This window comes from Thermobia domestica, chromosome 12, assembly GCF_964235325.1.
Source record: "Thermobia domestica chromosome 12, izTheDome1.hap1.1, whole genome shotgun sequence".
Taxonomy (NCBI): domain Eukaryota; kingdom Metazoa; phylum Arthropoda; class Insecta; order Zygentoma; family Lepismatidae; genus Thermobia; species Thermobia domestica.
The window spans coordinates 200,667,847-200,689,286 of record NC_137465.1 but is presented as its reverse complement, the minus strand read 5'-3'; the positions used below and the strand labels follow the sequence as shown (position 1 = coordinate 200,689,286).

Genomic DNA, 21,440 nt, shown 5'->3' with positions numbered 1-21,440 from the left:
ATGTAACGGAAAGAACAATATAAATATAGTAGATTTTACAGAAGCTGTAGGTGATTATACAATTTGTTATGGAGTTTTAATTGGCCAAAATAATTTTTCATATGATCTGAAGAATAAAATATTAAGTGATGAAGTTTAAGTCTGATATATTGTAATGTTTTATATGTATTAAATTTTATGGCTTATTATCCATAAAAGTTTTTCGTTTGCGGAAATAGGAATATAATTATCTAAAGGGAGTCAGTAACTCAGGCCATTTTTAAAATATATAACCACACAAAAGTTTTACAACAGTTTTAGATGAAGACAGAAGATGTCATTTCTATACTGCAATATGAAAATGTAAGTAAGGATATTAGATCATGTAAAAGAAAATATCAACGAATATATACTAAACGTTACCCCTTGAAATTTAAATTTGTTCTAAAGTTAGTGTGTTACAAATCACACCCGTGAACTCTACGGAGTTCCAAGTTTAAAGAAATATATATAAGGTTAAGAAAATAATAATTGGTATTACAAAAGTCTGGTATAGTAATATAAAAACAAGCCTCTAGGCAAAAAACATTCAACATACAAAAATTTATAAATATGTAACCATTTCAATTCGAGGTCTCTGTTTGGGCGGACATTTATCTGTAACCAATCCGTGAAATCTGGTCGCTGTTCGTGGTTCGTGGTCCTACCAATAAGTATTCTCCTGAGACTGGAACTTACCTGGACAGGACGATGAAGGACCTCTCCAAGAAGAGTTACAAATTGTTCCCAAATCGCTCGTCGGTCTCAATGATGAGATGAGCATTAGGCGCTGAGAGGTTCGGGTGTCTCGTCTCGAAACTCTCACGGACGATCAGACGGTCATCCAGATCGCAACACACGCAAACATCACTCACACAAACAACGAAAACACACTAGATTAAACAACACTATACTTATTTATTAGAATACTGTTAAAAAAATAACGAAGAGGAAGTAACACAACACTGAACACAGAATATGTATAATAATTTTCATCACTAAAATCACACTTTGCCGTTCTAATGCGCTGTAGCCCTTTATATATATATATATATATATGATTCTAATTCAGATTTCACTGCGACTGCCTCTCACACCATTGACGCACTTGGGGGATTAGCACTGGGGAAAAGTTGCCTGGACAATCTCACGAGGAATCCAGTTACTGCGCCAAACAATCCTGCAGCGTAAAGATGAGTCTTCAGCAAATTAAAAAAAAAGAGAATAGAATGCTGATGTTGGAGGATGCGTATATAACTGACATATACGCACAAGGTCTGCGGACCTGGGACTTCAGTAGTTGGGGCTAGCCGTAAGAAAACGTCCTTCACCGGCTAATAGCTTATGCCCCTTAACACAAAATCGTACTTGGTTCCCGACGCAACGTGCGTGGTGGCTGCGTACAATACCGGAGTCAAACTCCCTGAGCACCAAAGCTCAAGGTACGGGCTGCAACGGTCGAATCAAGAGTGTTGGCAGTTCATTCCAAAAACCACTCACTTAAATCGCCTGTGTGCACATGCAAACAGAATACGGAAAATAATTTATGATAATTTTAGTTTACTGCCTACAATGCACGAGACACGGCGATAAGTCTGGCGTGAGAAAGTACAGATAAGGAACTGCAAAACCAACGCAACCGGCGTCACTCTGGTCACTTGAGTACCTGTTCTGGTCTAGTCTGCTCTAATCTATTGCAATGTTTCATAAGCGATTAAAGAAAACACTTAATTCAGTTCCCAATAACTGTAGAATATATACTGTGCATATAATAAGTCAGGGAGAAACAGTGAAGTGGTTTGTCACTAACTGAAATGTTCTCACCAAAAGCAATGTTTTAAATATATATTTGAAAAAAAATGAAATACTTCTTTGTCCAATTGTGTGGGAAGGAAGCAACTGCCACCGAAGAAAGAACTTATATGCGTCGCAGAATAAAGTACAAATCAAAAATAATAGTCACTGTCTTTACGAAATATACAGAGTGTCCACAAAAATTTCCTTCTATAATCTGGTAGCGGTTATAAATACAAATATCCAGAAATTCTCGAGGTTTGAAAGAACATCCGAGTCTGATAAGTTTTGAATCATTATGCAAAAATAAAATTGATTTTAATGATTTTTGTATTATAAATCGTGGCAAAGAATGTTTATTTTTCAAACAAGATTGGAATGATTGGAATTATTAATTTGAAAGAAATGGAAATGAATAAGAAATATAAAATCGAAAAGATGGGAAAATAAAAACTAATTTTCTGAAAAGCATTTTAGTCGAATGCGACGAGTTTAAAGTGTTTCTTCATGCTGTTGTGGTTTTCAGGAAAGATGGGGTTTGGTATTATAGAAATATCAATGTTCCAATATTATAATTATTCCAAATTAGCTTAAGTCAACCATATAAGTTTTAATGCCTCCATAAATAAAGATTTTGATAAAGATTCATAAAAATATTTACACTGACAATATTAACTTTCAGTAATCCTAAACAAAACTGTATTTTTTTGAATTTGATGCTAATAAAAGACTCTAATGCTTAGTTTAGGAAATAAAATAACATATATTTTGCTTTTCTTCTGAAACTAGTAATTAATTTCGAAGCTACACTGTTAGGTTATTTTGTTGCCTGCCTGTGTTAAGTTACGTTACAAAGAAAAGTAAGAAAGAAAACAACATAAAAATGGAATTGTAGAGTTTGTCTTGCTTGAGGCATTGAGTTGGAAAGCATTAATGGTTTCGCTTCTTTAAAGAATGTAAACAGGATCCTTTTTTAAAAATGCTCGCTACCTAAGCAGCATGATTACCTGTTTCGACGTGACGCTATCTGAAAGAGAGAAAGAGAGTCAGTGATCGTCGCTCATCGTAATATCATAAAACAATTATTCGTCGGCGCTGACAAATGACGAAGGATGTTACCGAGCGTAAACAATTGTTTTTACTTATTATATTTTCCCTTTTAATGCTTTTGTGCTAGGATAATTTGAGATGTGTTTTAACAGTGATATTTAGATATAAAAATAAGATCGAATATGGTGATATTAAAATATGGTTGGTGTGTTGCAGAATTTCCAATTATACACTACTGGTGAAGCAACTTGTGAATGCGTGACTGAGCTCTACGATTCCTTTTCGTGACAGCTTTCTTTCTGTATCAGTTCTTATTCAAGTTTCAAAAGAAAATATTTCACAACATAGCAGTTTAACTTTGCCTTTGAATTTTATAACGACTGAATTCGAGCCTTAGCCTGTGGAACTTCAGCGGATTCTTTAGTTGGCATAAGGAGAAATAGACTTCAATTCTTAATAATTGTAGCATATAAAGACATATTTTTATAGAAATATAAAAGTATATACTTTGTAATGAATTGAAAATTGAGTATCGTAACCGTTCGCCGTTTTAATGCTGTAATCAAAACTGCACATACACACGTAACAGCTAACAGCTTGTTGTTGAGCATATGAAGGGGAAGCGCTAAGATTTTTACATTTCTATGCATGTAATATTCATGTAGTCATAATTATAATTATATGAAAAATATACGAAGCTAAGTGGAAGGTACAGTTAACGTATACTTTAGAATTTCCTTGATTGAACTAAGCAAATACAAAATACTATCGTAAAAATTATATTAAAAACGTACCATACGAGTGGCTCTAAAAATATATAAACTGTTTAATTGTGCATTGCATAATTGTGAATAACTTCTAAAGGATTGACGGAAACGCCTCATTTTTGAAGGTGTCATACTTAGATGTTTGGTATTCTGTTATTACATTGCATCCCGATAATGGTTTTGCAAGGCTGGTATTTAAACAAAGGGAGGAGAAACCCTTGAAGTTGTACATGAAGTACGAAACTTTCATTGAGATTCAATGACAGTGACAGAATCAATTTGAAACACAATCATTGGCATGTTTAACAATTGCCAGAATTCGTGGTAAATTTGAGACTGAGAATTGTGTTATAAATATGCACTGAAACCTTCTAACCGTCTCTCATAGCAACAAGTTATGGTAAGTCCCGTACTGTGTTAGAAAAGTTTACTCTTTCACCGCAGACGTCTGTGAGACAGTTTCTCAGTGAAACCGGTATGAGTCACGCAAGTGTTCGTTTCATTTTGACGGTCCCTACATTCACAAATTGCTTCACGCAATAAACGTGGACGACCGAAATCGTGGATTCGAGTACTGAGAGTGGTCTGAATACATGGAAGACTAGAAAGAAACGCTTGCAGAAATGATTATGTGGTCCGACGAGGTTACATTCACACTCAATGGAACAGTAGACTGACAGAATTGTATCTACTATTTGGAAATTCACATGGGAAAAACCATGAATTAACAGGAGATGAATGTGTGGTACATATTACCTTATCTTAGTTGGATTGGGCTGTTCTTTCGTAACAGAATACCTACTGGCGTGAAGTTCCAGCAGATGATAGAGACATCAATTTCATTTGTCATTACTGATCGCTATATGAACGAAAAATTTTACGTTCAAGCTGATAATGCCCAACCCCACTATAAGTATCTTGTCAGTCAGTTTCTCAATGAATATTTACCTGAATTGTGGATAAGAAGGACAGGATACGGTTTGTCGACTATCTCCTATGACACCCGGGACTCACTTCCACCTAGACGTTTACTTATGCAGAATTGTAAGGAACGTTGTTTACGGACAAAAGCCTCGTACATTGTATGATCTAGAAGTAGGCATCGAACGTTCCTGTGCGGATATCGTACTAGGCACATTGCAGCCGATAGTCTGCGCAGCAGTTCAGGGGCATGGCCAGTGCATTGATGCTAACGGGCGATACTTTGAACATATAAATTGAATTAGTTATTCATCGTGCTTTGCAATGTAATAATAGAACATTAAAATATAACTTCCAAAAACGAATTTCACTTTATTTTGTTAACTATCTTTAGGGGTTAGAGTGATTTAACTTTCAATATATGTTATGGCAGTCCATTCGCAGCTTTTATGAAGAATTTGGAAAAACTGTATACCGTATTTAATACTATAAGAAGCAGAAACATACATTGTACTTTTTTTGTATTGAAAATTGTTATACACTATATACTGTAAAGTATTGCTGTTTGAAACGGACAATTTACACTAGAAGAAAATATTCTAGAATTTACACATAATTCGATACAAAAAGTAATTTCAAGTTTATTTATTTTCTTTTAAATAAGAATATAAGGTTTTGAATACAGGCTTTTAATACTGTAAATATTACCTACAACGGGCCCCTTATTAAACGAAAACACATGTTAAGGGGAAATATTTCACGATCCCATGAATTTAGAGGTAAAAAATGAGTTACATTCTTTTGATTACGCGGAACTTGTGTTGCGTACAAAGAATATTAAAATAAGCTTTTTATCGAAAATTTTAAAGTTTCGGAATGTAGCGTTTAGAAACTTTTTGGACGCTCCATGATAAATTTAGGTATAAGAACTACATTACATTTTCTTGCTACCTTACTAACACATTTAATTTTTAGTCCACCAAGCCCGTTCCGCAATATAAGGTTCAAGGTTTTGAATGAAGTACAATTTTCATAGAGTTATTTTGAAATACCAGTAACTCGTTCTCAAACTGGTCTAGAGGCATGGAATAAGAAGCATAATATACACAATAGGTCAAAAGGGAGCCAAAAGTAGAAAAGGGAGTGCGGGAAAGGGCACAGTATCTATTTTCTTTCTTGGCCTTGGGAAACATTTCTAGTTTTTTGTTCACTACAAGTTATCTGTATTAATTCGTAGCAGAAATAAATACTGTAATTGAATATGGTATGTACGGTATTTTGTTCTAGATCACTGTCAATTATATGTATATACACTATTTAATTTTTTAAAAAATAGACCTATCTCCCTTAATCACAAAAAATTGGCGAGTCCTGTTCAATTTCGCTTGACAGGTTTTACTATATAATTATGCCAGAAATACTTATTTACTTCTCTCATTATATTTATTATTTATTTATAGACACTTGGCGCATTCTAATCTTTTTATTTGTATATAGTATTTGTAAATTACAAGATATAGATGTAGATAGATGTGTTTCAATTTCAAATACTGAGTTGTTTAAACCCCGAAGAAGCCAAATGCATTCAAGAAGCCGTGAATGCATGTAGAGGTGAAAATATTACAAGTGAACTTGCGTTTATCAATACTCATTTCAGTTCAATTTCAAAGATCATAATGAGATTAGAAGAGCGTGTGAATAGGACTTTCTAGTGCATTTGAGCTGTTTGAGCCAACGAAACAGACTCCGCCAGGACTAGTCGTACAAGCATTTGTTCGAAAAGCACAGTCAATAGTCGCGGAAACTTTTGGCATAAAATTCTTGTTTGATGCAAGTAACGTGTTCACGGGAAAAATGAATCACGAATTTCCAGATATATCAGCAAGTAAAATACCCAGTATTTCTTCTTTGAAATACTGTCTCTTAACGACCCCTCTGACACGGAAGGAACATTGTACAGAAATGTTTCGACTGACAAACGCAGAAGACATACCAGAAAATTCCGAAAACCACATATTTGTGTATTGTATAACATAAATGGATCATAGTTGTATACCAAGTATATGCAGTTCCAGTAATACAACTTTTATTTCATCTAAAGAGCCATAAAAGTTCTCATTTAACTTTAGCTTTTGATTGGTGCATATTTACCCTTTTTAGTGCATATTTGCATATTTTCGTGATTTTTAGTGCATATTTGCATGCATATTTTGCTGTTTTTTTTACTGCATATCGATCCGAAGTTTACTCATAAGCACATTATAGGTGCGTTCATTACACATTAGCAAGATAGGTAATTTAAATGTACTATAAGTTAATGCAAACAATCTAGGTTTACTCCAAGTGCTCTATTAGGAATAATGCTACATGCTACATATTAAACGCAATTCTAAAACAGTTCCAATCCAGGATGACAATAAGGAAAACGTTATTTTCTGTGTGAGTCAAACAAAAATGGCTGAACCGTTGAGGATAAATATTTGCATACATAGTTCTACGAACGTTCTACGAAAGTTCTACGAACTGAGATTTTATGGCGAACTCAAAAGAAAATATTTACCGCAAATAATCGATCTTGATCCAACTTGGCCTGGTGGTAGATATTTAATAGGCATATAAAATAATATTGTGTTCAAGTATTTGGTTCCGGAGTTCTGGCTTTCGAATTTGGAATGTGGACTTGATCAAAGTTTCAATAATAATAATAATAATAATAATAATAATAATAATAATAATAATAATAATAATAATAATAATAATAATAATAATAATAATAAAATACACGGAACGAAACAATTTTATGAAATCTGTTTTGAGGTGATTGATTATCTCTTTAAATATAACGTAACCTTGCAACGAACAGTTGATATACATAGATGAATTCCATGGTGTAAATATTGGCCATGCTGGATCTATTTAAGTATTCTGAAATAAATTTTACGATTTAGTGACAAACTGTTTTTATGTGCACTCTTCCTAATTATTTGTTTCCTTGTAGACTGCCATACTACAATTTGTTCGGTGGAGTAACTGTCTTGACCCGTGAGCAGTTTCAAAAGCTGAATGGCTACAGCAATATGTATTGGGGCTGGGGTGCTGAGGACGACGATATGGGAAATCGAATCATATCCAACCGTCTTTACATATCCCGGTATCCTGTGAACATCGCTCGATACATAATGTTGCGTCATAAGGAGGCAAGTAAAAATCCAAGAAGGTAAGCCAATCAGTGGTTTCAGGGAGCAGAAACCATCCGTTCTCTATGGTAGTATTCTTATAACGGATGTTGAACTAGGCTTAGTTTTCTAGGTAACATATCTGGTATAAACGATATTAATATTACGGTAATCCTTGTGGAGTTGGTCAATCGTCTTAACATGTGTTTGTGTGTCTATCAGTATGCTCAACAATAACTCATTAAAGAACATTCAACTACTAATAAAAGATGCTCATAATTGTGTAGATTTCCCATTACGTTTTCTATGCTAATCTGAAGATGCTTAATCTAAATGAAGGTATTTTAAAATGTTACCAATGCACTGGGTTATCCGTAAAATAACTCCAAATCTTAAATATCTTTGCTTTATTGATCATATAGAAGTAATTAATTTAATATTTCGTACTACAATTTGTGTAATGCTTAATCAACATATAATATCATTACGTAATTATATACAGACACTTTTCTTAATAAAAAGTATTAAAATTTAGTGTTAAAGTGCAATTAAAATGTACCCAGTTTTGTTAATGTCATAAGTATACTTCAGGCACCCCAACTCTGAGGTTACTTTTATTATGCCCTATGGACGAATAGGTTTGAATTGGATTCACCGTCGTCATATGATTATAAAAAGACGCATAGTAACGCATTGAAGCGTGCGCACTTTTACTATTGAAATAAGCGGTATTTCAAAGATCCCAATGTAAGGATATCCTTCTCGTGCTTTATAGATAACTAAGTTTTAGAAATATTCTATATAATTCAGCACCTTTATATGTATTACCTTTATCAGTTTCTCATTTATTCTACTCTGATGGCATCTTCTTTCTACCCGTATGCCTTTTAAAATTAACACATTATGTCATCATTGTTATATATGAATTAGAAAATCATGAAAGTGAGCGAAAAGGAAAATTATTAATTAGAGTAAAATATATTTTAAAAAAGTATTTGTCAAGAATTAATTGCAATATGCATTACTTTTTCATTATAGAGAAATTTGTTACCATTAGATAAATTACATATATTAAAGATTTTATCTTAAAGGTTTCTTGTTTTATCATTTGTAAAGCAAGCGAATCACTCGTATCAGCGTTTCCCATTTTAATCTTTCCACACAAATATTTCGAAAACGATTGAAAATAGATGACAACTCGAATAGGAAATGCCACGGGGCACATCGAATGATGCCCACAGTGCCCTGAGGCTGCCCTTCAGCGTGCCCAGAGGCCAACTTTAAAAATTTAAATGGAAACATGGGCGAGTGATATCTCGTTCGATAGATCATTAGAAACTAAAAAGCGTTGTGAAAAAAAGATTTTTCATATCGATCACCGTGTTCAAAATGGTGACCAAGACATGGTGTCTGTATCAGATAAAGTGTCCAGTGCCACTAATATGAAAACGTTTGAACATAAATGAACCGAACGAAAACAAATAGAAAATGCCATAGGGCACATCGAATGGCGTTGTCGCTTTGCCCCCAGTGTCGCCTTTCATGGAGGTCAAGAACGCAACTTCAAAATTTTAAATGGAAACTTGGGGAAAATGATACATTGTTTGATAGATCTTTAAAAACTAAAGAGAGCTGTGACAAAAGATTGTTTATATCGGTCACCATTTACAAAATAACCGACAAGACATGGTACCTATATCAAGTAAAACGTCCAGAGCCCATAGAATGAAAACTGTTAAAGATAAATGAACAGAACAAAAATTTTAATACTAAATAACAAAAGATATTTATCATATCATGGCTCGAGAATGTTGCTACAGAGGAAAAGATGATTAGAGTAGAAGTGCAATAATTCGAAGGGGGAAATCTATTTCCTAGAAAATTATCACTCCAACCTCACTCCGTAAGTGGATGAAGCGGGAAGGAACGATGAAATTGCAAATGAGAAACTTAGTTTTTGAAAACTGAATCTAAGCAACAAAATTACCTGAAATGTGCTTTTGTAGGAGATAGATATCTCTGTAATGAGAAAAAGTAGGTAAAATTCGTGCTAAATGGTACCAACCATTTTAATGCATGTAATGATTTCATGCAAAATTGAATCAATTGAAATTCAAAACAAAATTGTCGAAGAATTCTGTTTTTATAACAATGTGTTCAAATGTTGCTTTATTCAAGTGTCGCATGCACGATATTGGTGCGATTCTATCGAATCTTGGAATACTTATCGAACGAAATATCACTCAACCCATGTTTCTATTTAAAATTTCGAAGTTCAGCCCAGGGCCCCTATGAAAGTCCGTCGCGACATCATTCGAAGTGCCCCATACAATTTTCCTGCTTCACTTTTTGTTCAGTTCATTTGCCTTCAACCGATTTCATATTAGCGGTACTGGACATTTTATCTAATAACATCTATCTATCTATCTATCTATCTATCTATCTATCTATCTATCTATCTATCTATCTATCTATCTATCTATCTATCTATCTATCTATCTATCTATCTATCTATCTATCTATCTATCATTTTATCTAATGTCTTTGCTGCCATTTTGAATACGTTGATCGATATGAAAAATCTTTTGCTATAACGCTTTTTAGTTTCTAAAAATCTATCGAGCGAAGTATCACTTGCTCAATGTTTCCATTTAAAACTTTAAAGTTGGGCCTGGGGCCCTCATGAAGGGCGACGCAGGGGGGCACAGCGACAACACCACTCGATGTGCCCTATGGCATTTTCTATCTGAGTTTTTGTTTGGTTCATTTATGTACAACCATTTTCGATATATATTTTGTGGAAATATTAAAATGAGCCACTCTGTATATACAGGGTGTTTATGAACTATAAAGACAAACTGTAAGAGCTAATTCCTTACATCAAAATTAGAGAAAAAGTTCATATGGACCTGTGGGGAAAAGTTCATAGTTTCAGAGCTAGGGCTGTACAAAATCGCGAAAAAGCCAAATTTCAGTGGGCCCTATTTCGAATTCCAGAAACTATGGATCGTTGTCCTTATCAGTGTAATGAAACGCAATCCAAAAATGCATATTTCATTAATTTTCAGTGGGTGTACAGACTACTCCATACAGGGTGAAATTCCCAGATATGCCATCAACCGAATTTATAAGTATGTTCGAACTTTATGATTGGTCCAAAGTAGGAAAATGATAAGCCTTATAGCAGTTAACACGGAATCCTTTGGCGCGATGTTGAAAGTTTTAAGGATCGTCAGCAGCACGGTTTCTTCTACTCGGGAAAAGGCCGGCTGCAATGTTTTCTTTCACGCTTATAAGTGAAGAAAACGTGAAACATACCGTGACGAAATACATTGTATCATACATTATTCCGAACACAGAAAGACATAAAGCTGCCGGTTCCTAACACTTCTGACTTCCCTCCGAAGCATTGGATGTCATTGTTGTCAAGGCTTACCTTCTGCCTTCTTTGGACTATCTCTGAAATCCAATGTCGTAGACTCTGGTGTGCCTCAGGGATCGAACTTAGGACCTCTGTTATTTATACTATTTGTTAACGATTTACCACCTGTAATAACATCTTCCCACAAACTTTTGTTTGCTGACGATCTAAAAATCTATCGCAGTATCTCCACGGAATTAGACGCAATTTCTTTGCAAAATGACATTAATGCTATTTCCCAATGGTGTGAATCAAATAAGTTGCTACTAAATATTAGAAAATGTAAAGTAGTGTCATACACCAGGAAAATAAACTATGTACGCAATGCGTATACAATTAATCAAACGCCAATTGAGAGAGTGGATTATGTTACTGATCTTGGAGTCACTCTGCAGTCAAACCTATCATTCGATATTCATGTCAACAGAGTAATTGGTGAGGCCTTTAGGAATCTTGGCTTTGTGATGAGATTAGGAGGTGATTTTTCTAATACTAATGCTCTCAAAACATTATACACTGCCTATGTGCGGTCTAAGGTGGAATATGCAGCGATAATATGGGGTTCTAATAGTAAGAAATATATAAATAAAATCGAAAACATTCAAAATAAATTTGTGCGCTTTTTGACATATAAAGAAACAGGTATATATCCCAAATTTGAGAACTACGAAGGTCTTCGAAACAAATATTTATTACAATCTCTTGAAAGCAGAAGAAGTCATTTCATATTATCTTTCTTACATAAAATAATTCATGGTGCAATAGATTCAGAATATTTGTTATCAGAAATCAAAATTCGCGTCCCACATAGAGCAACGAGACCCCATAATGACATATTCCATCTTTCAGCACAAAGGACTAATGCATTAGATGTATCGCCTATCAGAAAAATGTGTATATTGTATAATAAGACGTCACAAGAACACCCAGATATAGATGTTTTTAGTTACAAACAAAATTTTCACTCTACATAAATTTGTTGTATCCTGTATATCGTGCTATTTGTATTTTAACGTATATTTTACTTTCATATTATTATTTTATTATATGTGTATTTTAGAGTGTATTATAATTGAATTGCGTCATATTAGTATGTTATTATATATGTATTTTAAAGTGTATTAAATACACTTTACAATAAGGGAAAACTGTAATTAGGCATTTGCCTGTTGTTTTTCCGAAATAAATAAATAAATAAATAAATCAGGATATATCTGAAAATTCTATTGAGAGTATATCTGAGAATTACACCCTGTAGGGCAGCGTTTTCCAACCGGTGTGCCGCGAATGGACCGCTAGTGTGCCATGAGGAAATCGAAACAATACTATTAATTCTATAGCAACCAAATTGCAAGACATAGGGAAAAAATGTATATTTTTGTATTTCATATTTCATATTCATAGTTCATATGAATTTCTACTATGGAAAAAAATAATGTAATTGTAATACATTATTCTATATCTATTACTGTGTAGCAGACAGTATTTCGGCTCGTACACATTTCCACGGTTAGCTGCTATGTTACGCTTCAATTGAGTCATACTAACACCGAGAAATGGAAGCACTTGTACGGTACGCGTCAAGTGAACGTTCATAGAACACTCATTCGCACGTGAATGACAGAACAACACTTTGTTAAACAGCTGTGTTTTGACTTCGACGTATCGTAAGCTGTGTGATTGGAATAATATGCACTTTAGTCCAGTAAAGATAGCCCATTTTTCTGCCAAGAAAGGAACAAATTAGTAACAAGCTGAAAATTGGTATGGAAGTAGGGGAATATGTTAGGAATGACATACTAAATGTCCTCTAAAATCCCACTGTAGCTTTTCCCGCAATTTTGAAAAATGTCCGAAGTCTTTCCTTAAGGAATTTATGGAAATCGTCATCATTTATGTTTATTCTTCTAGCCACCGTTCTAATTATCACAAAGCCATGAATCATATATGATTGGAAAGCTTGAAAGACAGAAAATATAAGTAAATAACATATATGCCCTTCGTGCTAAATTTCTAGAAGAAGAGGAAGAATAAAACAGCTTTTTTATTTAAAAAAGATATATTTTCAGAAATCATGAAAAGTTTGCAACACTGACAGTTATTGTACACCAACCAAACACCACCAACAGATGTCCTTGATATTTATCTCAATCATAGCCAACAATGACACAAATCGGTGCAATACAAGAAAAAAATATAACTTATGTTACTTTCTGACCTCTTTGTACAAAAGTACATAAGGTGACACACTTTCATGGTTCTAGTCACCTTCTTTTATTACATAGGACCAATAGTTATATATCACTGGAAATCTTAAGAAACGTAAATTCGAACGAAGTAACACTTATACAAATCAAGCCCAATTTGTGGAAGAAGTGCAAAACCCAAAATTTCGGGACAAAACGTGATTTTCGCATAAATTCTTTAAAATTTGCAACACTGACAATTATCGTATGTTAACAAAACTCAGCCACCGTTTTCACTATCATCATTATTAATTTACTTTTAAAATGGCGTACGTTTTTCCCAATGGAGTAAGCTTTTATGACACATAGTTATACATCACTTAAATATAGCACAACAATTATTTATTGACAGCATTAGAAAGTAGCAGAAATTGGTGGTCTCCTTTTTATAGGGAAATCGTAATTCACACACTTAAAATCACTCTCAACTACAATAGTCATTTGAGTGTATTTTTTAAAAAAATATATTGTTTATAACTAGAGTGCAATTTTCCTCCTAGTATTCTTCAAATCAACTTAATACAGAATTTACATTCGACATTAGTATGGACTTTAAGAACATTTTTGTAACTTGTCCATTCGGATTTATTTTATTAGAAATCAATGAGGTTATCATTATCTCGTTCATCTCCATGGTTTTCATCATTTGATTTTGCATTCATACATCCAATTCTTCGACACTGACATAAATTAGAGCACACAATTCCTGGTTTCCGACAAATGTACATACTTTAACAGCCCTTTTTACAGTTACAGGATATTACACGGAACAGGTTCCTTGGTCATTCTTGCTGGTACGAGAATACCTCCTAATGTTGTCCATCCATATTGAGTCGCTCGCAAATCATTTCCACGGTACAATTAAACCTGATGATATAGTGTTTCGCAGCATCACTGGTGGGTGGCAATTTTGCCAATTGTATTTCGTTCTGAATGGTGAGCGAAATTCATCCAGTAAGGTTACTATTGCTGGAGAATTGAAGTGTGTTAGTAGAAATGATTTGCCAGCTTCATAGATTGTACACTAGCATTATCATGGTTCAAAACTTCAAGTGATCGGCATAAATCTTCCCGTTTTTGAAGTAATCGCAATGGCTTTTTCTTTCCCAGTCGATACAAAGCACATGATGTGTCGCATCCAGTTAAAGCATGATAACTGAGCAAAACAGTTAGTATGTTTGTCTGTGTATCTTACAACTTCTTAGTACGAAATTCTTTTCTCACGTCTTGTTCACGTCCGAGCTTTCGAAATGTGATGTCGTCCTGATTATTACCTTGTTCAAGCAAAATGATTAAAATGTCAACATCCTCGCCAATTACTACGACGTGCCTACAAGGATTTAAAGACTTGGCTACAGCAGTTTTAGCTATAAGTGCGTCAGCATTACTTCCCTCTTGCTGGGTTTGAATTCCAGCTTGTGTCATATGAACCATCAACTCACAGGCGAAACAATCCTTATTTTTGAAATTACCTAAGAATTTATCTCTATTTTGTTAATAATGTGGTTTCATTTGTGAATAACACCAAAGGTGGTTGAACCTTTGACTCACGTTGCTCCCTTCATCGGCTTTTGTACAGTTTTCAATGCAATACCCATAAAAAATAATTGTTGCTTTCGTTCTTGAGTTTGTGAGTACATAGGGCACATATGAGTTGTGCACGTCAAGGTATGTTCAATGTTGGGCCAAACTACATGATGTAGAAACTAGCTTCAATCTATAACGTACACAATGATTTAAATTTGAGTTTTAAAATTTGTCCGATATTCAAACATGTACAAAGCGGACTTTTTCGTTTTTCTCATGGACATTTCTGTGAAGAGAGAAAGTGAATAGGGTGCAAGCTCGTAAGCAAAACACTGCTGGAGTTCTTTTTCGGACTTCTACTCATATGATTCAGTTGAAGTATGGTGTTTACAGCCAGTAGCTCATCACGGATACGTACTACATTGTGCATTACAGATAGTGTGATGACGTTATCTTTTTGTTTAAGTTTCACATTTCCAAAAATCTGTCCAAACATTCCTTCCATAGCAGCCAATCCGATTTCCTTAGATTTATCAGTTGACCATTTCATTACCTACCATGCTAGTGCTTAGGGACGCGAGCTCCGGATATGAAGGGAATGGAGAATGCTGGCAAAACCAACGCAAGAATTTCTTTAGATGTAATATATCACGCGATTGACTGCTTTGATACAGGTCCACATGCCGACCAGTGTGAAGTTCATGCCTATCTTTGTTTAATAATTTTTCAAGACATTCTCGTAAGTGGCATGCTGCTGGCATACTTGACACACACCTAGATATTATCTTTTCAATCATGCCTCTCCCATGGGTCAGTCCACCGCTACTCTTCATTGCTCTCGCTAAAACGTGCTCAATCGTCACATCAGACCATGTACCACTCCAAAATAGATCTTTTCTACTAATAGCGAATACAGTAACCGTCTCCTGTAAAAAACTGGAACTCATGAGGATCCATTTCATCCTCCAACCGCAACATTTCTTGTAAGTACAGATATGCGTATTTGGCATACAAAAGATGCCCAGCTGCATAGAAGTATGGTAACATTTCTCACATGCAGTGAAGATGAAGATTCAAGTCTCGAGTTGTTTCGAATTAAAAGACGCATAATTTTTAGAAGCTGAAAGTACAGAACGAATAACTTAGAGATACGGCTTGTTTCTGGAGCAGCGTCAATGAATAACTTCAGGTCATTTGCAATCTTGATTGACTATGTTTGAATGTTGAACGACTACATCAGTATCGATATCTTCTTCAGTCATTAGAGGAATACAAACATTTCGCAATTGACGCACAAACTCCTCAGTGCCGTCTGATTCATTAAATATACAGTATATATTGCAATTACTAACTATGTTTTTTAAAAAATGAGCTCGCAAAGCACGAGCAATAAGAATGGCCTGACTTCATCTGTGGCATCGAGTTACTAGCATACACACTAGACAACAGTTATTCAATGCCACTACCTTTCATTATATATGCAACTGTTTCCATAAATGACATTATAGTGTGGAAAACCCCAAAGTCTAACAACTACTGACGGTAATTCACCAGAATTTCTACATGCTGCTACAATGTAACATGCTTTGGAGTACAAAGGTTAATCCAACGTGACTAAACACGCTTTTTTGCTTATTTATTCACACTCTTTCCTGGCAAACATAAGCGTCGAATATACAGCATCCATGCTTATTGGCTGAAGATTGATGAAAGGTTGAATTACTACTTGATATATTTGATACTTATTGTTGTTGCTTGTCACCAGCTCCATAAATTCATTCCAATTGGGGCAAGTTGGTGTCTTCAACACTTGAGAATCATCCATGTTACATCGTACAGAAGGTGGATTTCAGTTTGGATATTCAGAACACGAAGGTATATTATATCTTCAATGATTAAATCCGAAAGGCCATTACCTTTGCGTGTGTACGTTAAAAGTGGTATATTCCATTCATTCTTTGACAGTGTACGTTTCTGAGCCCTGGTATTGCTCAATGATATGCGAGTGACTGAATATGAATGGACAACATTAGGAGGTATTCTCGTACCAGCAAGAATGACCAAGGAACCTGCTTCGTGTAATATCCTGTAACTGTAAAAAGGGCTGTGAAAGTATGTACATTTGTCGGAAACCACGAATTGTGCGCTCAAATTTATGTCAGTGTCGAGGAATTAGATGTGTGAATGCAAAATCAAATGATGAAAACCATGGAGATGAACGAGATAATGATAACCTCATTGATTTCTAATAAAATAAATCCGAATGGACTGGTTACAAAAATGTTCTTAAAGTCCATACTAATGTCGAATGTAAATTCTGTATTAAGTTGATTTGGAGAATACTAGGAGGAAAATTGCACTCTAGTTATAAACAAGATATTTTTTAAAAATACACTCAAATGACTATTGTAGTTGAGAGTGATTTTAAGTGTGTGAATTACGATTTCCCTATAAAAAGGAGACCACCAATTTCTGCTACTTTCTAATGCTGTCAATAAATAATTGTTGTGCTTTATTTAAGTGATGTAAAACTATGTGTCATAAAAGCTTACTCCATTGGGAAAAACGTACGCCATTTTAAAATTAAATTAATAATGATGATAGTGAAAACGGTGGCTGAGTTTTGTTAACATACGGTAATTATCAGTGTGTTGCAAATTTTAAAGAATTTATGCGAAAATCACGTTTTGTCTCGAAATTTTGGGTTTTGCACTTCTTCCACAAATTGGGCTTGATTAATATAAGTGTTACCAGGTTGTAAATAACTGCTATGCAGACCGGGAGGCCCAAGCCATCAGGGGGCCCCAAATCGTGAAGTGGGATGTAGAGACGGGGCCCCATTCCTCGCTGCCTACGGTGGGGCCTCCAAGCCTTTAGTTACGCCACTGAGTGTTACCTCGTTCGAATTTACGTTTCTTAAGATTTCCAGTGATATATAACTATTGGTCCTATGTAATAAAAGAAGGTGACTAGAACCGTGAAAGTGTATGTCACCTTATGGCACTTGTGTACAAAGAGGTCAGAAAGTAACATAAGTTATATTTTTTTCTTGTATTGCACCGATTTGTGTCATTGTTGGCTATGATTGAGATAAATATCAAGGACATCTGTTGGTGGTGTTTGGTTGGTGTACAATAACTGTCAGTGTTGCAAACTTTTCATGATTTCTGAAAATATATCTTTTATAAATAAAAAAGCTGTTTTATTCTTCCTCTTCTTCTAGAAATTTAGCACGAAGGGCATATATGTTATTTACTTATATTTTCTGTCTTTCAAGCTTTCCAACCATATATGATTCATGGCTTTGTGATAATTAGAACGGTGGCTAGAGGAATAAACATAAATGGTGACGATTTCCATAAATTCGTTGTCGTAGTCGAAAGATAGCGGACATTTTTCAAAATTGCGGGAAAAGCTACAGTGGGATTTTAGGAGACTTTTAGTATGTTATTCCTAACATATCCCCCTACTTCCATACCAATTTTCAGCTTGTTACTAATTTGTTCCTTTCCCTATCTTTAATGGACTACTTGGTTTGGTTAAAACAGCAAAATTAAAGGTACAAGACATTTGTTTGTTCGTTATTTAGTGATCTTCGTTCTTAATGAAAGGTTGGATACAGTTTTCGAAAAAGAAAGCGTATTTTTCGAAATCTGATTCATATATTTCATTGCAATTGTTTTCTATTTTAAAATTAGAATAAAAAATAAGCATAATGAATTAGCATTTGTGGAAAACCAGTGATCGAGCTTTCATCTCTGTGAGAAGGAGATCAGTAATCACAGAAAAAATTACCATGGTATTTTATATTTGCAAATAATAATAATAATAATAATAATAATAATAATAATAATAATAATAATAATAATATCTAATAATAGCAATAATAATAATCTGTAAGTGTGCCGCGAGAATCGAAGTTACACCCGTAGTGTGCCGCAAGTTGAAAAAGGTTGGGAAACGCTGCTGTAGGGAATACCCTGCATACCTATTGAAAATTTACGAAATATGCAAGTTTGGATTGTGTATCTGTGGCTTCCTTTAAACTGATAAGGACCACCATCCAAAGTTTCTGGAATTCCAAATAGGATCTGTTGAAATTTGGGGTTTTCGCGATTTTGGACAGTCCTAGCTCTGAAACTATGCATTTTTCACCATAAGTTCATATGAGCTTTTTATCTTATTTTGATGTAAGGAATCACCTCTTACAATTTGTCGGCATAGTTCATTAACATGCCTTATAGATAAGTGTGTCAGTTTGTATGTTTTGTAATGATTTTAATACATTTTGAAATTTGTTTGTTTTGTTTTCTTATTATTTACTGTTTCAAGTTGTTCTAATGTTACCTAGGTATAGCATCTTGTTGATCAATTCTCTATAACAGCAATTTTTAATTAGAAAATCATTCATTATCTATAATTTGTTGTAAATGTCATATTTATTTCAAATTTAAAGGCTTGATAACTCATAACTTTGTGATGTGTGTTATAGTATCCTCTTTTATATCTTCATTTTTTTGCTTTCGTATGATCACTTAAGTTCTTTAATAGTTTTAATTGCTCCTCACTAGTGTTAAAATTTGGAACATTACTTTTGCTGTCTACAAAATTACCAAATGTGTATATATTTATTATATACCAAATAATAGTCCTTCCCAACGAAAATTTCAGAATAACTTTTTTCACTATAATGTTATGTGTTTGTGAGTTTTTAAAATCAATATCGATGTGAATATTGTTTTCTTGAATAGACAATACTAAAATAATTGTATTAATAAGGACCATTCTTCGTTTCTAATGTTTGCAAAAGGTAAACTACAAACTTATCTGCAAGCGTTTCTTCCATGTATAGTAAGTTCACTCGTTTATGGTTTGTAAATTTTTGTGTATAACTAAACAGTGTCTTACTACTTTGAATACTTATGTTCTTTTAAAACCCTTTTTTATGTCTTGCACTGATATTTGAACCTTGATTTGTTCTGTAAATATTTGTCTAGCATATATATTTTTGGGAATAATTTTATTTTGCAAGGCTTATATATGATAGAATCGCAACTAATTTTTTTTTTGTATTTTCATACCTTAGTTTTCTACTTCTAAAACTGTTAGAATAAATGGTATCGTAAAAATAAAACACCAATATATTATTTTGGTGAATTTCTTATCTTTCTAATTGGTGTTGTATTTTAAGTTAAATTCATTCTTTTACATCTTTGATTTTATTATCTTTCTCATTTATTTTGTTTCTTCATAAACATATTATTTATTTTCAAACTAATTACCTCGCTGTGAAGAAACAAAAACATAGCTCCTTTAATTAAAAAAATCATATTAATTGTAGAGAAAATCTTCGTAAAAGCATCCATAAAAAATAAAAATAAAATTAATGAATCATAATGATATTTAATGCCAATTTCTAATCCTAAGCTCACATTGGCTTTCATCACTGAAGCAATTCCTAAAGCGGGCATTTTTTCAGTAATTAAATGGCATGTCTTTTGCAAAATATTTCCAACTCTTTCTCCGCACTATGTCTTAAGAGCATATTTTTATTATCTCTGTAATACAGTGAAACCTGTCAACTTGGCCACCTCTCTAAGTTGGCCCCCTGCTTATTTTGGCCTAGTTCGTCTTGAACCTGCATTTTCCCATAAGACATTCGTTACTTACTACATAAGTTGGCCACCTGTCTATCTTGGAAGTTGGCCACACTGAAGCAATATTTACCCTATGATGATGATAAATTTACCTTCATATCTTGGCCACGCAAAATACAGTTTTGTTATTTTTCTTAACTCTTTCGAATTCCCATATGAGAGGCAGATGTTCTGTATTTGTGACTGCACAAAGAAGCATAGATTCGCACAATTTGTTCTTGGAGGTCAATGGACAGAACACTACCCTCATAAAAGGGTGGTGAAGGAAGATGTGAATAAGAAAAAGCACGTACAGGAATTCAGGAAATGGTTGTACGTAATTGTTTAGCCTGTCTGTTTTGGTAAAACCAAGGTGCATTTTGCCAGCCCCCCCCACCTTGGAGTTTCGAAAAAAAACCTATGCCAATCGTTTGTGCTACGTTTGTGCCGGAATGTACCGCAAAGATTTTCGTTTGTACCACTTCCGGTACGAAGTTATAATAGTTTTAAAGTGGGGGGCTAGGGAAACGGCAGTCCCCCCACCTTGGAATTTCGAAACGAAACCTATGCCAATCGTTTGTGCTACGTTTGTGCCGGAATGTACCGCTAAAATTTTCGTTTGTACCACTTCTGGTACGAAGTAATAAGGGTTTTAAAGTGGGAGGGCTGGAGAAACGGCAGCCTCCAAACTTGAAATTTCCAAACAAAACCTATGGCAATCGTTTGTGCTACGTTTGTGCCGGAATGTACCGCAAAAATTTTCGTTTGTACCACTTCCGGTACGAAGTTATAAGGGTTTTGAAGTGGGGGGCTGGGGAAACGGCAGCCCCCCTCCTAAAAATTTCAAAACAAAACCTATGCCATTTATTTGTGCTACGTTTGTG

The 21,440-nt window shown here is 34.3% G+C and overlaps 1 protein-coding gene across 1 annotated transcript in view; it reads left to right on the top strand.

Annotated features, from left to right (window-relative positions):
- Nucleotides 1-21,440, top strand: part of LOC145665850 (beta-1,4-N-acetylgalactosaminyltransferase bre-4-like) — a 77,624-nt gene that overhangs the window by 37,337 nt on the left and 18,847 nt on the right. The window contains exon 5 of the mRNA XM_081732964.1: nt 7,549-7,767. Coding sequence (XP_081589090.1) covers nt 7,549-7,767 — 219 coding nt within the window. The remainder of the gene's footprint in view (nt 1-7,548; nt 7,768-21,440) is intronic.